General features: G+C 41.0%; 1 protein-coding gene across 1 annotated transcript in view; it reads left to right on the forward strand.

Annotated features, from left to right (window-relative positions):
• Nucleotides 1-19,908, forward strand: part of LOC129718897 (solute carrier family 41 member 1) — a 105,118-nt gene extending 85,210 nt beyond the window's left edge. Inside the window, exons 3-10 of the mRNA XM_055670108.1 lie at nucleotides 2,828-3,150; nucleotides 3,821-4,145; nucleotides 4,267-4,413; nucleotides 16,497-16,644; nucleotides 16,712-16,917; nucleotides 16,981-17,129; nucleotides 17,188-17,440; nucleotides 18,617-19,908. Of these exons, the coding sequence (XP_055526083.1) occupies nucleotides 2,828-3,150; nucleotides 3,821-4,145; nucleotides 4,267-4,413; nucleotides 16,497-16,644; nucleotides 16,712-16,917; nucleotides 16,981-17,129; nucleotides 17,188-17,440; nucleotides 18,617-18,633 (1,568 nt within the window). The 3' untranslated portion in view covers nucleotides 18,634-19,908. The remainder of the gene's footprint in view (nucleotides 1-2,827; nucleotides 3,151-3,820; nucleotides 4,146-4,266; nucleotides 4,414-16,496; nucleotides 16,645-16,711; nucleotides 16,918-16,980; nucleotides 17,130-17,187; nucleotides 17,441-18,616) is intronic.
• The last annotated feature ends 1,596 nt before the right edge of the window (nucleotides 19,909-21,504 follow it).

Consider the following 21,504-nt stretch of genomic DNA (forward strand, 5'->3'; position numbering starts at 1 on the left):
TTATGGTCTTTTCTTCTCCATGCTAAGCTAATTGGGCCTTTTCTGGGTTTCAAATGCGTTTTCCGCTATTTTGAGGTCGTTTTTAGATCACTGTTTAAACCTTGTCTTGGCATGAGAAACAATTCCAAGGTTATTTTCTTTTCAGAGATTTACTAACTTGAGAGTTTTTCACTATCTCATCTGTTACCATTTTTTATTTCAGTCTTTAGAAAGGCCTTTTTTTTGGAGCCAATTGAAAATTCTTCTGATTTTTGGCATTTTCTAACTAGCAAGTTTTTGTTACTTCGGGTTCATTCTTCTTCTCTTACTTCTTTTTCATCGTTTTTTTCTCTGGTACTAACGAACTTCTTTCTCCGAGCTCAATTTGGGCCAATTGCTTGTTTAATCTTTTCTGGCGTTGAAAACTGTTGTTTGGTATATTTTGAACTTAGTTTAGAATTATTTTTTCCTGATCTATTTGATCGTGTTTCGCTATTACAAGTTTAACTTGGGAACATTCCTTTTCTTGTTTTTCTGGTTTTCAGACGTGATTTTTCACCATTTTTCAATCGTTCTGAAAATTGTTAGGCCTTGAAAAAATTCTATTCACTTTTTTGAAAACAATTTTAAATAATTTTCGTTCTTAAGCTATTCTAGTCCCGTAAAGCGTTCCGAACTCTATCAGGATTTTTGTACTTTTTCAGAAGTGTTATTCCGTTGTTTTATTTTTATATACCTAGATAGTAATGGAATCATAGAGAACAGTATGGAAAGATTTAATTTTCATGCATATCGTCAACTGTCACATTGGAATGTGCAGATTTTTGAACAGAGCTGACAAACAATTGAACAGCTGGGGAACCCATTTTCGTCTCTCCGTTCAAAATATTGTTGATAGAATTTATATTCAGAGCATGTAATTACGGCCTGTTCCCTGATGCTACAAAAAAACAATCGATCCCCTCTTCAAACAAAATCGGCCAGGTTATAAGATGTTGACATAGTAAAAATCTTGAAGTGTGGCAAGAATAAGTTTCTTCTATATTCTCAACAATTGAATTAAGGGACACAATTGCAAAGTATAACGGAGCCGAAAACGCTATAGAATTTTATAAAAGTTGGCTTACGTACAATCTTTAGTTAATCCTCCCTCAACATCCGTTTTACATACTGGTCACTGTTTGTCACCGGTAACACTCGAACAATAAAGTCGATAACTCTCATTTTAGCACTGCGACACTGAAAATATTGCTTCTCTCTAGGTAATTTCTTAAAAATTCCAGAAACTAACAAACGTGCCAAACATCAACGCATACTGCGATCCAAATTTGCTGCCAGTAGAAAGCAAATTCTATGCGATGATTTTCTCTCATTCTGTGTGTGTGTTGCTTCGATTATAGCAGACAAAACCGATCGATTCCGACAGTAGCGTAGTTAACATTTAGTTATGGTGACAGGAAATTAAATGTGTTTTTTTTATCTATATGAATCCGACACGCTTGACGCTTGCAGTGTCATATTAAACATGTACTTTACCATTTGCCGTTTGGCGCAAAAGGATGTGTCATGGGAGTTGGTATTCATTTAGCGTCATTAAATTGAATTAAAGTGCTTTTATAGAGCAACAAACGGTACAATCAATATAGGACATATCTCGCTAGAAGTAATTTAGTTTATAGCTTGGCATGTTGTTGGAGATAAGTACACTGCGGAGGCAATGGGCCAGTTGCAATTGCGTCAATAGAAAAACAGCGAAAAAATCTTAACTAGATGTTCTTGTCTTAAACTAAAAAAATGCTTCAATAATTAGTCATGCTCGCTGTGGCAGACATGGTTGGCACTAATCCAAACGCTGATGGTGTGAAATCGATCGAATTTTAAGGACGTAAACTGACAGGAATGAGGGAGCCTATCTAAGGTTGATTGATTAAACAGCTGTGCAGCTTCTTAGAGCCGGGCTGACTAATGTTATCATGGTTTCGGTAGCCAAATAGAAAATCGACGAATGACCGTGATGTGACTTCAATGCTGCATTTAGATATTGTTGATCAATGCGAAAGCTCCAGCATGCAAAAGGTTATTAAAAGCGATGATGTTCGAAAAAGTAGGTGGATGATTATTGTTTTCACTTTCTGAACGCCCTTCCACGCCACAGAACTGACAGGTAACGCGTGTACTGTTGCATCACTATGTAATTACAATTAAGATAGAGAAAAAAAAACGAAAAGCTGTTTCAATAAGAGGAGCAAATGTTTGCTTTTTTATATAATTTCCTAGGGAAGAAGCATTGCTTCGTTGCTTTATTAACGGTAAACTACGATATGGCAAAAGCAGGTGCTTTTACCCTACCCACTATCGGCTTTAATTAGCAATTTTTGTACCGCCTGAGCATGTCTTAGACGCGCGCACGCTGATGAATGTGGATATTATTATGCGCATAGATGACATCGAGTTCACAAACCGCAAGCTTTTCTCAGTCAGGCGATCGTGATGCACCAACAACACGCGGCAAGGATCGCACCGAGCCAAGTTCAATGTCAGTACTGAGTACCCCACACCAGTAGCAGCTGATACAGTGCACAGCAACAGTAGCCACCGGCTAATTAAAACGCACACAAATCGCGATCGCGAAAGATCGCGCCCACACAATCCGCTAAGCTCAGCTTTTGCTTGTTCGCCTGCATTCCTTTAATGTATTTCTTAAACGATTGCTAGCTCTCGCTCTCTCTCTCTCTCTCTCTCTCTCTCTCTCTCTCTCTCTCTAGTCTCACTCTATTCTCTCCAGCTAATAACGGTGATTTACATATTCTGTGTGTTCTTTTTGATTCTATTTCCCCTCGGTGCCCAGGTGATGGAAACGAGAAACTGTCCGGTCTACCAGCTTCAACAACCGGCTCATTAAGTTCAATCATAACGACGTCTGTGGCATCCTCCGAGCCGGATCGTGGTGATCATCGAGACGGTGGCGTTGGCGGCGGTGGTGATGACGACGATAACAATGTAGTATCGACGACGACGGGTGGCAAGTGCCTGGGGGGAGGCGGTGGCCACGGTGGTGGCACCGAAATCAAGCAGGAAAAATGGTGGGAAACGACGCTGCAGATCTCGATTCCGTTCTTCATCGCCGGTATCGGTACGATCGGTGCCGGCATCATCCTCGGCCGGGTGGAGGTGAGTTGGATCAAAATTTGATATGAGACTAAACGAAACAACGAAACAAAAAAAAAAACGCGTGACTTACGTCAAGTACCATTTTCTCTAATCTAGTGCCATGAAAGGCTTAAAGCCCGGTTACCACATTCAGGGTGGCGAATTAATTAACAAATCTGAGCGCACCAAACACTCCTCAGTGCGGCTCTTTGTCGGTAATTTCACCTCTTATCACCACGAAACAACGTCCATGACCATTCGAGGTGTCGTTCAAGTTTATCAAAACTGTGTAGCGCCTTTTTTTCCTCTTCAATTGATATCGGTCGTCAACCAAACCAATCATCCCATGGTTATCGGCCTGTGCTCGAGTAATCTGTCCATTATCGAACAAACTTTGACAGTTTAAGTGGAGAAACAAGCGAAGGAATTTATTGATAATAAAATATCTCTCTCTTCTATGGATTCGCCTGCCGTCGTAGGGACGAAGTGCATTAGATGTGGAAATAGCACTAATCACCTTCCTGACTTCGGTATGCTCTTTGAGTGACCCGCACGTGCGAGTGCAATCCTAGACTAAAACCATCCCAGACCATCCGTTGTTTTCTATCCCGTGACGTGTGAAACTAACAGCCTTAAACATGACCACCACTACCAAGAATCTAACTAACTTACATCTCGTTTTGATCTCTAGCACTGGAAAGTGTTCGCCCACGTTACGGAACTGTTCATCCTGGTACCGGCCCTACTGGGGTTGAAGGGCAACCTGGACATGTGCCTGGCATCACGACTCTCGACCCAAGCGAACCTCGGCAATCTGACCGGCATGCGGGAGATCATCCACATGGTGGTGGGCAACATCGCTCTCGTCCAGGTGCAGGCCACCGTGGCGGCTTTCATTGTGTCGGTTTTTGCGATCGGCGTAGGGGCCGCCATCAACGGGAACTTCCTGTTCGATCACGCGATGCTGCTTACCGCGTCCAGCATGTTTACCGCGACGTCGTCCTGCTTTGTACTAGGTGAGTTCAAGTGCGAACAAACGCACGAAGCCACTTCAGGTGTTAAACAATATATAAATATAATATTTCTAGTTTCAAGCACAATTGTAATAAAAATTATTTGTTCGTAACTCTTCCGCAGACTTCGTATTAGTGGCTGTGATTTTACTGTCTAATAAGTTGAAAATGAATCCGGATAATCTGGCAACACCGTTGGCGGCTTCCATCGGTGACGTGGTATCCATTAGTCTACTCTCCTTCATAGCGTCGCTGCTGTTTGAAAATCTAGGTAAGTTTGCACATTTGTGAAAATTCGGCACGAGGAGTTCCGGGGCTTATCGCAAAGGTTTTGTACAAGAACATCTCATCTTCGCGGCAAAACTACTTTTGTACTAGTACTTTCAGTACATTTCTGAAATTCTGTTGAGGTATTTTTGGGTCAAGTTTAAGATACTTTTAATTGATTCAACAAATTTTGAGACATTTTTAAGACTCTTTCAAAAAAATTTTGAAACCGTTTGAAAACTTCTTAAATACTTTCGAAGAATTTCTAAGAAAGTGTTCAAAAAATGGTTGATGCTTTTTTAAGACACTGTAGAAACATTTCTACGTCGTTTTTTAGGTTGTTTTTGTGATATTTTTAAGGCATTTCACACTTCATTTTCGAGATTTTCTTAAGAATTAGCAGTTTAGAGGCATTGTAAAGATATTTTTTGAGATAAGGGTGCGATTAGAAACATATTGAAATATGTTTGTGTTATTGTTGAAGCATCTTTGAAAATTTTTGAAACATTTTTGAGACTGTATTTCAATTATTCAAAACATTTTCGAGAGTTGAAACAGTTTCAGACTTTTTTGAAACGATACATTTCTGAGACATTTTAGCAATTTCTTTGAAGCTTTTTAGAGAGTTTTTTTTCTAAGATTCTCATAAACAATTTGCGAAGCTCCAGGAACTAAAAACTAGAGTTAAAATATCTTAGCTCAAGGATAGTTTGAAGACATTGAATGTCTGAAGTAACTACAATAGTAGTTATTCTAAGATGGTATGCTGGTTATTATATCGTATGATTTTCGTGTGGAACCTGCTGATACTCCCAGATCGTGGATCGAGCTCTTCAACTCCCAATTAATTTGTAATCATAGAGTTAGTTTGGCCGTCATCTTGGCGCGTTGCACCTTCCTGACGCTTCCCATCTACCACGGTAATTCAAGGGTTTCCCAAAGCCACCACTTCAACCGGTTTTTGGGCAGATCTTGAACCAGTTGGAGTGCTTTCCCGCGAAAGTGGCACAACCAACCGTTTCTTTGTATTCCCGGAGGCCACTTCCCCCGGTGACTCGCTCCGTAGAGCAGACCGCTGCGAACGAGGGGGCGTTTGTCTGCATCTCCTCAGATGCAATTGCCCGTCTGGTCCTGGCCTTCTTCTAGACCAACTTCACTCGAGCTACGAGCTCCTCGTGCTCTTTTCTGGCCTCCCAATGGTGTTCCGAAGCAGGAGGAGGCTCCGCTTCAGGTCACCGGCGCTGTTCCCTCTGTTTATCAAAAACTCGATTATGGCATCGAGTTGTTCGGACGGTGCAGCCACTCTTGGCCGCGCACCATGTACTTTTTGACGACCTGTGGAGACAGTTGTGCCAGCCTTTCCACCTCTGGTTTTCGCTGCATCCATCTCCACTTTTTTGCAGAGATCCTCACGCGCAAAGAGGTTTGGTAACCCTTCTACGCTATTCGTTGTTTTTTTTATGCTCTTTTTAGGTTTAAGGTCCCCCTTACAGCCGCTATCCTTGTCCATTATGGAGTAGTCGCCTATGCGGTCCCATGGTGGTCTATGTCCAAGCTGTGAGGTCATGGCTAGCGTAGCGCCTTATCAGCAACTATGGCGCCCCCGCTTAGCATAAGTCAGGAACAATCATCTGATTCTACTCCTGCCTGGTTTCCCACAGGCGATGGACCCAGAACGCACTGGAAGGCCTGTCAGGTTTAACGAGACGGAAACCTCTGCACCACCTCGCCGTTTCAAGCCTTTGTCACACGACTTTACTAAGAGACGTCGATGCAGGTACAAGCCCAGAGACGTGATACCATAACGAAATCCGATTCATATCCGTTTGCCTGTCTACCAGTTGCTATAATTAGAACCTTATTGGAGTCAGCTAGTTTCACCTGAATTTCGATACTTAAATTTGGATTTCGTTCATTTGGGCTCTGTTTTCATCCTTTCGTGGCATTCTGAAATGTTTATCAATCATGTGAAGTTCGATAAGGGATTATTTTTTCCTCTTTTCTGTCTCTTAGAAGCGTTTCCCGGGAATTCAAGACAATTTCAAACAAAACTTGTGGAATATTTTTTCGCTTCTGTGCTATTTAGAACTATTTTTCAGTGAATTCCATTTTTTTAATTTGTTATTTTAATTCTCTTTTGGATGTCCTTTTCTTTGCGATGACATTCGAAGCATTTTTCGACAATGTTAAGATTGAATCCGGATATTTTTTTCCTTTCCTTTTAGAAATTGTCTAAATACAAAACAGAGTTTTAACAAATTCAGACCTTTTTAAATGTTAGTCTAGGTTATTAAGCAAAGCTGCTTAGTTTAGTAGGCTTACAAATTTTTATTGACTTCTGAGCGGTTGCTGGCAACATCTAGTCGAGTTTGTAACTAGCGGGCCGGTGGAGCCAGTAATGGTGAGACTCCACTCTTCACCGCCTCGGTTTCGGCTACCGCTCTAAAATATTGGTCAATCAACTGTTCGTCTGAAACAACTCTTTTTATTTGTCTGTCTACACTCCAACATTCTTTTTTTTTATTTCCTACCTCGTCTCTTCACTGTTTTGCATTCAAAGCCCCCTTTGCCGACGTCTGTAGTCCCCTTCCTCTCTTCACCACCGCTCAGCGATCGTTGCCACTCTTCTTCCCGGTGCCAAAGTATGTCCTGACGCTCCGTTAAACAGGTTAACTCCAACCGCCAAGGTAATTCTCCAAGTTACAGGATTGGATTCGAGCAACTTTCATAAAGGAACAAGAAGTCCTGATCAGTCTTTTTTTTCACGATGACTTCACTTCACTTTCCGAACCTCTCTTTTCTCTAATTTTATTTGCTTTCAATTTTTTTTAATTTTATCCCACAATGGGCAATATCGCTTCTACTTCAATTCAGTTTTTCATACAACCTTTCTCCTTGAATTTTGTAGATAAGTCAAATCCAAAGATGATTGGCGGTTAGTTTTTGGCGCCCTCCGCCGTTTCACCCAATTTCGCCGCCATTTTCAAAAGTTGTTTCGCCTCAGCCCACGTGGCCGTTTTACTGAGTGCGTCTCCTGGTGGCGACTAGCTGCATCTCGTAGACGTCTGACTGCTCAGAGTACCGCTGTCAACTGATTCACGGTTTACTAGTGCCATATATTGAAAAATAATCACTGAAAAAACACTAACATTTTGACTTAAAACTAGTTCTAAAAGCAAATGGTTGAATATACGATGTTAAAGTCTTGAACAGACTTGTGTATCTTGATGATATCAACAACCTCGTAGAGTATGCCAATTTGATGAGATGCGATTCATCTTCAAAAAACTCAATAAATTGATTTTAAGAGGGTGTTGACAGAAATTTAACTACATCTTGTAGGTCTTACATTATAGATACTAGTGTCTTCGAGACAAATTCATTAAATTTATAGCTCTGCAACTTTGCTAAAGACTTAAATTTGATATCTTGTAGCTAGATGTTGTTGATTTCATTCTGACTGCATACCCCCTAGTAATACTTTCAACAAATATCTCAAACTATCTCAAAGAGCTTATTGAGAAACTTCTTTGAAGCCACCTATAAAACCTGCTAAAACGTCGAAAAAAAAAACTTTTGTCCGTCTTTATTTTAGTTTAGTCCCACTGTGCGGCAGCACTTCTGAGACGCAAAGCGTGCGTGGTAATTGTTTTGGAAAAATGCTGAGATCGAATTGAAAACAATTATACTGCCCATAAAAGCATAAGAGTCCCATATGACTTTTTGGCAAATTTGAGTCAATACTGTCAATGTATCTAATTTTGTTCATATTTTCGTATGCCTTGATGAAATTCGAGAGTTTGTTCTGAAAAATACTGGAAAAATACCAAACCTTGCCTGTCCCATATTAAAAATAAAGGCATTCGAGTCCCATCCTAAGTATATACTCAATTGTCCTTTAAAAACAACATTTCACATTTGTTTCAGTTAAAAGAAAAGTGTTCACATACAAATATCATAGACTAAAATAAATTAAAACACAGTTCATGTTTGCAAGGTTCAATTAAAAATAAGCTAGAGACATTGAAACTGAATAAAACTTATATGTATCTTCGAAGAAAATCGAAAGTTAAAGTGAAGTTTTTTCTGGAAACTGTTTCCGGAAATTCTTCTTAGCATCTGGAATGGGTAGAAAAAAATATTCAGGAGTGGATCTGTATCTGTGGACTGGTCTGTATCAATTTCTTGTGGACTCTTTAGGGATTTCATTGTAGACTCTATGTCGAACGAGTTTTCGTCTATCAGCTGTAGTTGCTCTTTGGTAAATAACATGCACCGGTTCATGCTAAAATCCGTCAAAACCAAATAGCTATATCGCAATTCTATGTTGGATTAAAATAAATTGTTCACATGACAGACACAACAAGAAATAATTATAAATGCCTTGGCCGTCTTAGAATGCGTAGAGAAAGATATGCTTTTATTTTTTGTATATAGAGAAAAATAGAGGCAAACGAGTCCCATCATTTATTTCCAGGCCTGGAATTCTTGCGAAAGTTCTTAGAACTCATGAAAGTACCCAAATCTTCACCTCATGAACATACAGTTGAATAAAACATACTTTTAGTTAAATCATATTTATTTGCTATAAATTCAAGATTAGAACTTCATTTGCAATTTTCTCAACTGTGAGCATTTCCATATGGAACTCTTATGCCTTTATAGGCAGTATAGGCTGGTTAACTTCCACGAAGCACGAAGGACAACACTGCCCTTTTTGCGAGAAAAGGTTGTGCCAATGTGCATAAACGCGAGCTTGACGTAGGGCTATGCAAGTTGTTACTTTTAGTGGTGGTCCTGATGTACACCATTTTTATTGTTCAAGTAGACGAATTTAGAAAACTCATCATATTTCAACGTGTTAACAAGGTTGATTCGACTTCAGTGCAGCATTTCGAACTCCATTCGTTTCCATTCTCATGTCTGCTACCAGCCAACACGAAAAGACATATTCTCGCAAAGCTAAGAGAATGATATAACTTGAAAAAAGGTGGGACCACTTTCAACATAGGTATGAAATCGTGTATGTATTATTTTCTTCAAATTAAAACGCTGTAGAGTGATGCAACCCTGAGGAGAAGCGTTTTATTGACTTGGAATAAAGTAAAACATCACTCCACTGTCGAAACAAAACAGCGTGAGTGGAACTAAATTCTGCTCGATGAAAATGTTTTGTGAAATTTCAAATTTCAGTCAAATCGGTTCAGTAGATACTGACGGAAACACAAGTTGAAAAAACATAGTTTTGAGAAAAACGCTGCCAACAGCGTAATACTCACTATATTTGCACGACGACATGTCAAATACATCTCCAAATATACCTTACCCCTATCCCCGCGGAGAGAAATTAGTTTTTACCTCGAAAAATTACATTCAAAATCCTATTACCCAACAACCACATGCACAATTGGCACACACTTTTTTACATGTTGAAGATCGATCGGTTCTTTAACCGTATCAAATAATTCCATTGTTAAAAAAACTATTCTGGACATCGGAAAAAAATCACGAAAATTCATTTTTTTTCGACCTTCCAGAGTAGGGTTACCCTTTATAAGAGCTCATTATTTTTTCAAAAAGTTCTGATAAACTACCAATAAAACAAACAAACTCTTCATTAAACAACTAATTCAATCCAACTCCGAGAGCTCCGAAGCTTCAAAAATAAATTAAAGGTCTATTTCCGATCTCACTCTACGAAGAAAAGTGTCACCAGACGAAGACAGAGCTCCACTGGGAGAAGGTCAAGACCAAGCTTCCGAAAAAGACTGTACATCCATGATAGTAAGTTTTCAACTAATTCGGCTGTCATTGCTTTGTACAGCTCTCCTTGCTTTCCGTTCGTTCGGTACATAACCCGACAGTAACTGACGACAGCAATGCAATGCCAAACGGGCTGTTATTTTCATCTCTTTATGTCTGTTGGTTCTTCCAAGCTGTCGCTAATGACAACCTATAATCTTCGACATCATTCGGCACGAATCCGAACGGGATGTCAGGTGATTATGATTCACGACAATAAGGCCGATGCTATAAAGAAAGTAAGAGGGTGCGAAACCCGTTTTTTCTTACGTGGGGAATAATATCAACAATGGAAACACATATGAAACGATTTGCTTTGTATTCAATAGAGATAAGTGACTTTTCACACACGCAAACTGTAAATCAGCGTATCTCGTTGCTTCGACTTTTATCACTTTTTACCATTTTTGGTCGATTATGTTCAGCAGCTTCTTCCGATTTTTGATCACGAATGCAAAAATTTACTCAGAAACAAGTTTAAAACATATAATAATCGTTCAACTGAATATTTGTCCAGTTGCTGAAAACATATTATTGCAAACAAAACAGCTATTTATAAATATTTTCCTCAACTAGTGGCGTGCGTAGAATGGTCTATATGCCACTGGCGGCCGGTGACCGGCCTAAGAAAAAGTAGAAACGAAAAAGTGCGAGTTGATGACAGCCGCAGCCGATCAGTAGGCTGTCAACAGCGCAAGCCAAGCCAACAGGACATCCTCAAAATGACAAACTAGGCTGTCATGTCCGAACGAACAAAATACATGCGCAAGAATGAGCTGTCGTGTGCTACACATACACAACACAGTTTCGTTGCCTTGTGTACGCTGTAGCTGTATGTGAGCTGTCATGAATAGCTTATTCATGAGGCTGTTAGAGTGAAAAGAGAGAAAAGTCGACAGCATAGTGTCGCTCTACAGTCTTTTTTCTAAGCCTAATCAAGACTGAAATTGTGGAATTTTTTATCTTGTTTTTGAATTTTATGAATTTTGCAACGGTACTTTGTGGAATGAAAAGTTTATAGTATTTAGTATCATTTGTCATTTAAAACCCAAAATTTCGAGTTATGCCAATCTTGAATTTTACTGACGTTCTAGTCTAATAATCAATGTTCTTGTTTTGATCCTGCTAAAAAAAAAAAGGAAATTGTGTTATACATCTAATAAATGCTTGAATTCAGTTATCCTCTCCAATACTTATTTGACTTTTCTACTCCTTGCTTACCTTACCAGTCAGCTCCAGGCCGAAGTGTCCCTTGCTGTTCGAAGAAGTCGTCTCCATTCAACTCGGTCCATGGTTGCAGCTCGCCAGCCATGTCGTCTGCGGAGGCCCCGCAGGTCGTCTTCCACTTGATCGAGCTACCTTGCTCGCTGCGCGCCCCATCGCCTTGTTCCAGTCGGGTTGTTATCAAGAACCATTTTCACCAGGTTGTCGTCCGACATCCTAACGACATGCCCAGCCCACCGTAGTCTCCCGATTTTCGCCGTTTGAACGATGAGTGGTTCTCCCAGCAGCTGATGCAACTCGTGGTTCATCCGCCTGCGCCATGATCCATCTTCCATCTGCACTCCACCACAGATGGTACGCAACACCTTTCGTTCGAAAACCCCAAGGGCGCGTTGGTCCTCCACGAGCATAGTCCAGGTTTCGTGACCGTAGAGGACTACCGGTCTGATCAGTGTTTTGTAGATGGTTAACTTCGGGCGGCGGCGGATTTTATTCGAGCGGAGCGTCCTCCGGAGTCCAAAGTACGCACGATTTCCTGCCATAAGGCGTCGACGAATTTCTCTGCTGGTGTCGTTGTCAGCAGTCACCAGTGAGCCCAGGTACACGAACTCGTCTACCACCTCGATTTCATCACCGCTAATATGAATTCGTGGCGGGAGGTTGACACTGTCTTCTCTGGAACCTCTTCCTGTCATGTACTTGGTCTTCGATGCGTTTATGGCCAGTCCAATTCGTCCGGCTACAGTCTTCAGTCTGATGTACGTCTGCGTCATCTTTTCAAGGGTTCGTGTTACAATATCAATGTCATCGGCGAAGCCAAAGAGCTGAACAGACCTTCTAAAAATCGTGCCACTCGTGTCGATACCAGCCCTACGTATCACACCTTCCAAAGCGATGTTGAATAGCAAGCACGATAATCCATCACCTTGCCGTAACCCTCACCGAGATTCGAAGGGACTCGAGAGTGTCCCCGAAACTCGAACTACGCACATCACCCGATCCATCGTCGACTTGACCAACGGTGTCAGTTCATCCGGAAAGCCGTAATCGTGCATAATCTGCCATAGCTGGTCTCGAACGATTGTGTCGTATGCCGATTTAAAGTCGATGAGCAAGTGATGTGTGGGCACGTTATACTCACGGCACTTCTGTAGGACCTGCCGTACCGCAAATATTTGGTCCGTGGTGGTGCGGGCACTCATAAATCCCGCTTGGTATTGCCCCACGAATTCCCTTGCAAACGGTGATAGTCGACGGCAAAGTATTTGGGAGAGTACCTTGTAGGCGGCGTTCAGCAACGTGATTGCGCGGTAGTTGCAGCAATCCAACTTGTCGCCTTTTTTGTAGATGGGGCACACTGTACCCTCCATCCACTCCTCCGGTACTACCTCCTCCTCCCAAATCTTGGCAATAACCCAGTGTAGCGCCTTAGCCAGTGATTCACCACCGTGTTTTAACAGCTCGCTGGGGAGTTGGTCAGCTCCAGCGGCTTTATTGTTTTTCAGCCAGCCGATCTCCTCTCTAACCTCCTGGAGGTCAGGGGCTGGGATTCTGTCGTCATCTGCGCGTACACCGAGATCTACTACCACTCCGTCGTCGTCCTCTGCTACATCGCCATTAAGGTGCTCATCGTAGTACTGCTTCCACCTGTCAATCACCTCACACTTGTTCGTGAGAAGGTTGCCGCCCAGGTCCCTGTACATGTCGGCTTGTGGCACATAGCCTTTGCGGGAACAGTTCAGCTTCTCGTAGAACTTTCGTGTGTCATTCGCACGGTACAGTACCTTCATCGCCTCGCGATTCCGATCTTCCACCTGGCGCTTCTTCTTCCGAAAGACCGAGTTTTGCCTGTTCCGTGCGCGTCGGTAGCGCTCCACGTTCGCCCTCGTTTGGTATTGCAGCATTCTCGCTCGTGCTGCATTCTTCTCTTCCACTAACTGTTTGCACTCGTCGTCAAACCAGTCGTTTCTCCTGTTCGGAGCCATAGTACCAAGCGCCGCTACAGCAGTGCTACCTATGGCTGATCGAATGTCCCTCCAGCCATCTTCAAGAGTAGCTGCGCCAAGCTGCTCTTCCGTTGGTAATGCTGCTTCCAGCTGCTGCGCGTACTCCCGTGCAACCTCGGCGTCCCGTAGTTGCCCGATGTTTGGTCGCGGTGGACGACTTTGACGCGCGTTTCGCACCGTCGAAAGTTTTGAGCGCATGCATACTGCAACAAGGTAATGGTCCGAATCAATATTCGCACTGCGGTAGGTGCGAACGTTGATGACGTCAGAGAAAAATTTACCATCGATTAGAACGTGGTCGATTTGGTTCTCCACTTGTAAGTCAGGTGATCTCCAGGTGGCTTTGTGGATGTCTTTGCGGGGGAAGAAGGTACTTCTGACTACCATACCGCGGGAGGCTGCAAAGTTCACACATCGTTGGCCGTTATCATTTGATGCGGCGTGCAGGCTATTCGGCCCTATCACCGGTCTGTACATTGCCTCCCGTCCTATCTGAGCGTTCATATCACCGATGATGATCTTGACGTCCCGTTGCGGACAGCTATCATACACCTGCTCCAGCTGCGCATAGAACGCTTCTTTCTCATCGTCGGCTCTTCCTTCGTGTGGGCAGTGCACGTTGATGATGCTGTAGTTGAAGAACCGGCCCTTAATTCTCAACTTACACATCCTCGCACTGATCGGCTGCCACCCGATCACGCGTTGGCGCATCCTACCCAGCACTATAAAGCCCGTCCCAAGCTCGTTGGTAGTGCCACCGCTCTGATAAAAGGTAGCCTCTCGAAGTCCGCTTTTCCATACCTTCTGTCCCGACCAGTTCCTGCAGTGCTACGATTTCGAAGTTACGTGGATTTAGTTCATCATATATGATCCTGTCGCAGCCGTGGAAGCCTAACAATCTGCAGTTCCATGTACCGAGTTTCCAATCGTAGTCCTTATTTCGTCACCTAGGTCTGTGCCGATTGTTCCGATCCGTATTAACTTCTTCGATATTTGCAACATTTGGTGTTTTTCGGGGCGGCTTGTTGGGCCTTCTACTCTACCTCCAGTTCGTAATTTCTTATATTTTTAATAATAACGCCAATTAAATTATTTTGAGGCGCTGAAAAGTGCCATTAGTATGTTACAACAGTGACACCGGCAAGTTTGTTTATTTCCCATCATTGCGTAGGATGACTCACGTTTTACTGTTATCACGGCAGCATTATCAGCACTTTAGCAACTACTTAGTATACCTACTCTATAACAGCCAGCAGATAGATGGAAACACAATTTCCTTTGAGCTGCAGACAATAAATTCGGCCTACCGAAAATTGGAGCCCAGCACGAGGAAATGAAGGTGGAATTTATGTATGCTACTCTTCATACCAGGCTTTCGAGAAAAACTGTCAGTAAAGGAGGAGCCTCGTAGACTTAGAAATGTATATTTTAATGTGGGTGTATTTTAGTGTCGACTGTGTTGGAAGTTTCGCCTGATATTTGGCCTTGTTTTCAGCTCTCATTGGTTGAAGTAAGCGCTCATCAAGGCTCCGAAATTTTCAATGGTACAATAGTTACAATAGGTTATCACGAAATCAAAATTTTTCGCAATTTGGTGAATTTTCCGATTTTTAAGCGTCTGACAATGGACAGTTTTCGTGACGCACTAGATGTTTTCGGTCTTTTAATTTGCTGCCCTATAATGTTGCCGTAAGACGTAGTTCTACATCAAAATACCCCATTTTACTAAACCTACCGCGAGTAATCGTAACCACGCTCTTGTTTAACGGAATGGAGGTTGTTCTGTGCATCTATGAGCCCAATTTCAAATCATAAAAGTCGTTGTTTTTCCACCTTTTCAAACGATACGATTTTCAAAGGAAAAGCTGCATGGCACCCAAGTCACAGAGTCCGCTGTGTCAAGTGGATGGTCATGAGCTGGAATCTTAGTAGAACCAGGCCATTCGATGTCGAAAAGGACTCAAGCATTGGTTTATTCTCAGCCTCCCCAGCCACTTACCCCTCCTTTACGCTGAATTCTATAATACCTTGGGGTGACTTCCTCTTAACAAAATAAATAAGTCCCTCTTAAAAATAAAACGAAGTTCGGTAAAGTAGAGCACGCTTACAAAAGGAAGGGTGAGATTATATTACACATAAGCACGGATAAATAATAAACTAATAAGAAGTGCAGTAACAGCAGACACCCAAGCATATCTCACAATAGATCTTCGATTCTGGTCACAGTGAGAAAGTCTATACAGGAAAAAAGCGATAGTAGCGATTATTTTAGTAACTTTACTGTTTTGCTCTTATTGGCCGCCTTTTCTGTCTTGCGGAATACTGCTTTGCGATGTTGTATTCAGACTCGTAAGGTAATATTTCATACGTGTTTTGTACTTTTTAGTATACTGCCGCTGTTCGCATAATAGTCCTATGTAAAGTTTGAGTGTTTTTTCATTTTTTTGCGACAATGGGTCCATTTTGGCATGCTGTTTAAGAATAGCCATTAAAAAAGTAAGGTTTGATTCCCACAACCTCGATTTTAATGGCTATTCTTGGAGAGCATGCCAAAATGGACCCATTTCCGCAAAAAAACAAGAAAACACAGGACTTTAACATAGGACTGTTAATTGTTTGCTGATGACGTTAATAAGCATTTGTCAGGCAATTTTGAGTTGCATTAAAAGTTGAATGTTATTTTAGACCCTTTTCAGGATCAACTCTCGCTGTTTCTAACATTTGGAATCCTTCCTCTGTTGTTTTAAATTTGGTGGCCAAGGTTGGGAGTCGATTCCGATGAAATACAGAAGGTTTAGCGGGTAGTAAAAACCTTCTAATTTTTCTGCTGCGAATCAAGCACCCCTTTGTGAAGAAAAAAAAAATCAAGCACCTGAACAGTCTTGCCAACATAAGATCTAATTGAGCTCTTCGAGTTTATCGAACTACATTGAAAAACGGTAGAGTTTCGACTCCTCGTATATTCTGATAATATAACGCATTTTACTCTAAGCTCCCCATTGAACGAATAGACAATTCATTATTTTATCTATTTTTTTGTCTCTCTCTTCAACAGACACTCATCTCTGGATAACGTTCGTTGTGGTTACCTGCTATTTTATTCTGTTACCATTTTGGGTATTTTTAGTGATTAGAAATAAGTACACCCGGCCCGTATTGACAACTGGATGGGTTCCTGTACTATCCGCACTCTTCATCAGCGGGTAAGTTTTTTCCGAAGTAAATTTGATCGATCTCTCTTGATAATTTTTTTTCTCGCTTCTACCCCAGACTGGGTGGTCTAGTGTTGGATACTGCCGTCGGTATCTTCAACGGTTTCGTCGTGTTTCAGCCGATCATCAACGGCATCGGTGGCAATCTGGTTTCGGTTCAGGCGAGCAAAATCTCCACCATGCTGCACCAGAGTTCGATCATCGGAATCATTCCACCCCACGCTAAGATCTTCGAGATGCCGTGGCGGGCACTGTTCAAAGGAGGTCGGTATCAATTATAACTCCGGATCTGCAGTGGTACTAATTTTACCTTTTTCTGATTCCCAGTTCCTTATGCCAAAACTGCTCGAATTCTGATCCTCATGGCGATCCCCGGACAGGTGTTGTTTATCTATGTTGCTGACTACATACATATGTCCGAATCGACTATCGGTGCTCCGTTTGTGCTTTCGTATTTACTCGTCAGTTTGCTACAGGTTTGTACTTTTTGAATTTATCCTACAAAATCAGAGATTTTAACCGTTCAACTTTTAGATCATGCTACTGCTGTACATCGCCCACGTGATCATCCACGCCATGTGGAAGTGGAAGATCGACCCGGACAATTCGGCGATACCGTATCTGACGGCGCTGGGCGATCTGCTCGGATCGAGCCTACTGGCGATCGCGTTTCTGTTCCTTCAATCCATCGGTCACCCGTACGGTGAACAGGCGGAGGAGATCGGTACCTCGGTCACACCAACAAGCACCTTCATCGCACTAGATGGTGACGCGAGCAATAATTTCGGTATTTATTAGCTTCTTCCAAGTTCCCCAGCTCCCCACAGTTATCCTTAGCTTTTGAAGGGCAACCAAGCTATAAATGATAGGTGTATATGTGAGAAGTTCCTCGCGAGTTCCTTGCCATTCCCCCCCCAAAACAAAACCAAAATCCTATTGATGCCCGGAAAAAATCCCACCCCCAAAACCCAAATCGAAACTAATGCTCTGTATGCAAATTAATATTTACAAACATAATAACAGTATTAAGAAGATACGTAAGCTTCAGTCTTTTTTATTTATGTAGTTTCACAATTGTGTAGCTAGAAACCGGCTGATGGTTAAGCTGCTCCGGTTTCAATAGAAATGAATTTAATAAAACACACACACTGCAAGTTTTGCTCTAGCAGTAAACAACAGCGAAACGAATAACAAACCCTCAATTCGTGCGTCTGTTCAGCAGCCTATTGTTCACTGTTTATCCAATTGTTTGTAAGCTCTCTTCTCTTAGCTCTAATCGGTTAGCAATCAACGTTGGTTTGCGTGCGTAGAGGGAGTCTAAACACCTTCCTAGCACAAGACGACGATTTTAAACAGATTATCTAGGTTTTAATAACTTGAATTTAACAGGCCAGATTGGTTCCAGTTGAAGGGGAAATTTGCTCACCACGTGCAGAAGTGATTGATTTCAGAAGGAAAGGAAAAGATTTTCTTTTATTTTAAGGGCAGCTAGAGGTAAAAATAAGCCAGTTGTAAATACATTATCGAGTTTTTCAATACTTAATTCATCGTAGTCGCTTAAGGTTATACTTTCGAATAATCAATTTCGAGGGAGAATAGAGTGAAAATAAAAATCCTAACTGATTTTAGCAAGATTTAATAATAAACTGCAGGGGAAAATAAACCGAATGAAGGACTGTCTAGAACAAGAGGGCTATTCACATACGAATTTGTAAATATGTAGACGAATGTTTCCTAATTTTAATAAACAAAGTAAACCATGGATAATTTAAACAAATAAACTTACCGTCAGGCCTAGTTACAGGCTACTATGTTAAAACTTGCAACATCCTTTCGCTTCCACTACCAGCAGCTTTATTCTTTCTGTTTGTTTTATTTCGTTCCGTTTGTTTGTTTTCTGTCAAAAAAAAGACAAACATATCGTTTATTTTCTTGTTCTTTTTTCGATTATTTTTCTTCGCAGCTCCACAATTGGCCTGAGGTCTTACGTTTTACCCTCCTTTGTTACTATAGTACTGTCTGCGTTTTACCCTAGCTGAGTTTGCCTTCCCTTCGATTGCACGCACACACTCGCACCACGCCTATCAGCGTTTTGTTCGTATAAAGCCAGTGAAAATTGTGCAGCGAATCGATCAATTTGTGTTCAAAATCGGTACTGTGAAACTTTAGAAATAGTGTTTTTTTTTTTCATAATTAAAGTATGCATCATTTTTGAATCATAAACTTCGAAACAAAAATTGGCAGTATTATCTAAAGAACTTACGAAAAGAACCGACTAAAGCAAGGCAAGGGGCTCCTCAATGTGACACACTAGCAGAATGAACCTAACAGAATGCTTATTAAAATTTAGAGATGAAAATAAACATTTGTAGTGCCTCAATAAGCTTTCACACCCCCCCCCCCCCCCAGCAGTCACCAGCTCATGAAGATTTGCAACATCAACATCGAGCAGAGCCGCCCCCTCTCTTCCATTTTGGCAAAAAAAAAACCTAGAAGATTTCCCTTCTCATACGAGACAATAAAACAGACAGACATACACGCGAGCGGTCGGTTCGAAGCTTGCCAGCAGAAAAAAAAAAATCAACCTATATCAAAATTATCGAAAGCAGCCGGAAGAAAACAAAAAAAAAACAACTAACAGAAAAAAGAATGTGATACTAACGAAAAAAAACTGAAACCGAGAAGACGAAGTAAACAGCAACTCTAGCTATTAACCAAATGTGTATGTATTAGTAAGGAATGACCACACAGAAACTAGAAGTAAATCAGGAATGAATTAGCAGCAGATTGCTTCGATTGGAGACATCCTATATTTTACGGGAAGGATTCGAATTAACCGAACTACATATTTTGATTACGAGCGAGCGAGAGAGAAAAAGAAAGATTATAACCACACTGCAAGGTGACGTGTTTTAGAGATTTTCAACAACCATTCGAAAAGGGCGAAACCAAAATTTCTCAAATGAAGTGAAGAAAAATTGCATAAAATAAATGGTTAACGACATAAGCAAACACAATCCCCGAAACTTGTATCATGCAGATGAGATATATATTAACCCCCAGAAAAAAAAACACATAATAAAACTGTCATTAAGACGTGCAGAATTGCAACGTAAACTCTCACACACACGCAGACACAGTCTCACCTAAACTCTGTATTACAATTTGAAGAAATGAAAACAAAAACTGACAGACATGTTATCGGTAAATATAAACAAAAAAATAAACTTGTTGCATTTGAAGAAATGAAAACCAGTTCACGGTTTGCGTTTTGTTTTGTGAAATTTTCTCTCATTGGCACCGGAAATCAACCTTCCAGTCAGGAAGAGGCGAACCAGTCGAAGACTGAAAGTCTTTATAATAAAGAAAAAAAAACCTTCCAGCCGAATTAAATCCGCTGGGTCAGCATAGCTGTGCGCGAGGGAGGTACATGGTAAACTCCTTTTCCTCCCTTCACAATCATTGGTAGTGCAGTGTTTTCAAGATACTTTGTCGCGTTTGGGATCGCATTTTGTTCGCCCTTTTCTGGCCTTTAAAATCGTTTTTTCGTTATTCAGACCTCATTTTGTTTTTTTCTTTTTCAATTTTGTTTGGCCTTCAGAAGTATTTTTTCGGTACCTTGTATTTAGCTTTGGGTCATTTTTAGGCAAGTTGGCTTCTTTTTTAAGCTTTGATAACCCTTCCAAGCGTTTTTCACTAATTTGAGCTTTATTTAGAATTTAGTTTTTTCGCTTTTTCTGGAATTCAGAATAATTTCTTCGCCACTCTAAACTCTTCTAATTTGTTGGGATCACTTTGTCTTATGGGTTTTCGGGCGAATTTGAAATTATTTTTTTCCCCTTCTCTAGCCTGCAGAAGCATTTTTCGTTCTATATCATGAGTTCAATTTAAGATTTTTTTTTGTTTTATTCTTTAAAAGCATTATATCGTCATTCTGAGCTGAAGTTTGTATCATTTATTATTTCACCTTTTCTGGTCTTTAAGTGTTTTCTGTTGCGGAATAATCTTACGATTATTTTCATTTTTGGCCTATTCTGAGGCTTAATCTAGATTTTCCACTCTAAGATCAATTTGAAATTAAATTTTATGCTCAATTTTTCGCTTTATCTGGCCTTCAAAAGCATTTTTTACCACCCTGTGTTCATGTTGGGAACCAGTGTTGATATTTGTTGACACTCTTGAGTGAAAGTGAAAAAAAGCATCCATAAACGTTATTTTTTTACAATCCTTTCAGAGTTCTCTCTTCCCGCTTTTTGCATGGAAGTGAACTGTCAAAACACCTCATTATATTTCATGCGATGGAAGCAAGACAACAAAATCAGTTTATCAGTTAACGAAGATTGTAAAGGCATCGGCCAGTGTCAGTGAAAAAGTGTTTCGGTGAGGTTCATTTTGATTAAGTGGACTGTTTGTTTTTCTTTTTCGCTTTGAAGTGAAGATCATTTGGTTGGATTTGTCGTCAAATTTCATTCCGTAACCGTGAACGATGCGCGCGATCTATTTCATCTGAGTATAACAGCACGTTACTAGGACGAAAATCTAGTGTATCTGAAAGAGTGCTGCGATCATTGGAAGTAAAAATTGAAAATGATTGGCTGTAATTTTTTGAAGAATTTTGCTGGGAAAAATGACTTTTATCAGCACTGTTGGGAACTTTTTTCTACACTTTCTGACCTTCAGGAACGTTTTCAAGATATTCTGAGCTCAATAAGGGATCTTTTTTCTACCTTTAGAAGCATTTTACGTCATCCAGAACTCAAGTTGGGATCATTTTCCTGTTCGCCCTTCTCTGATCTTTGAAAGCGGTTCATATCGTGCGCTTATTAATACTGGTCAATACAGGTGCACTCA

This window comes from Wyeomyia smithii, chromosome 1, assembly GCF_029784165.1.
Source record: "Wyeomyia smithii strain HCP4-BCI-WySm-NY-G18 chromosome 1, ASM2978416v1, whole genome shotgun sequence".
In the NCBI taxonomy this organism is placed as follows: domain Eukaryota; kingdom Metazoa; phylum Arthropoda; class Insecta; order Diptera; family Culicidae; genus Wyeomyia; species Wyeomyia smithii.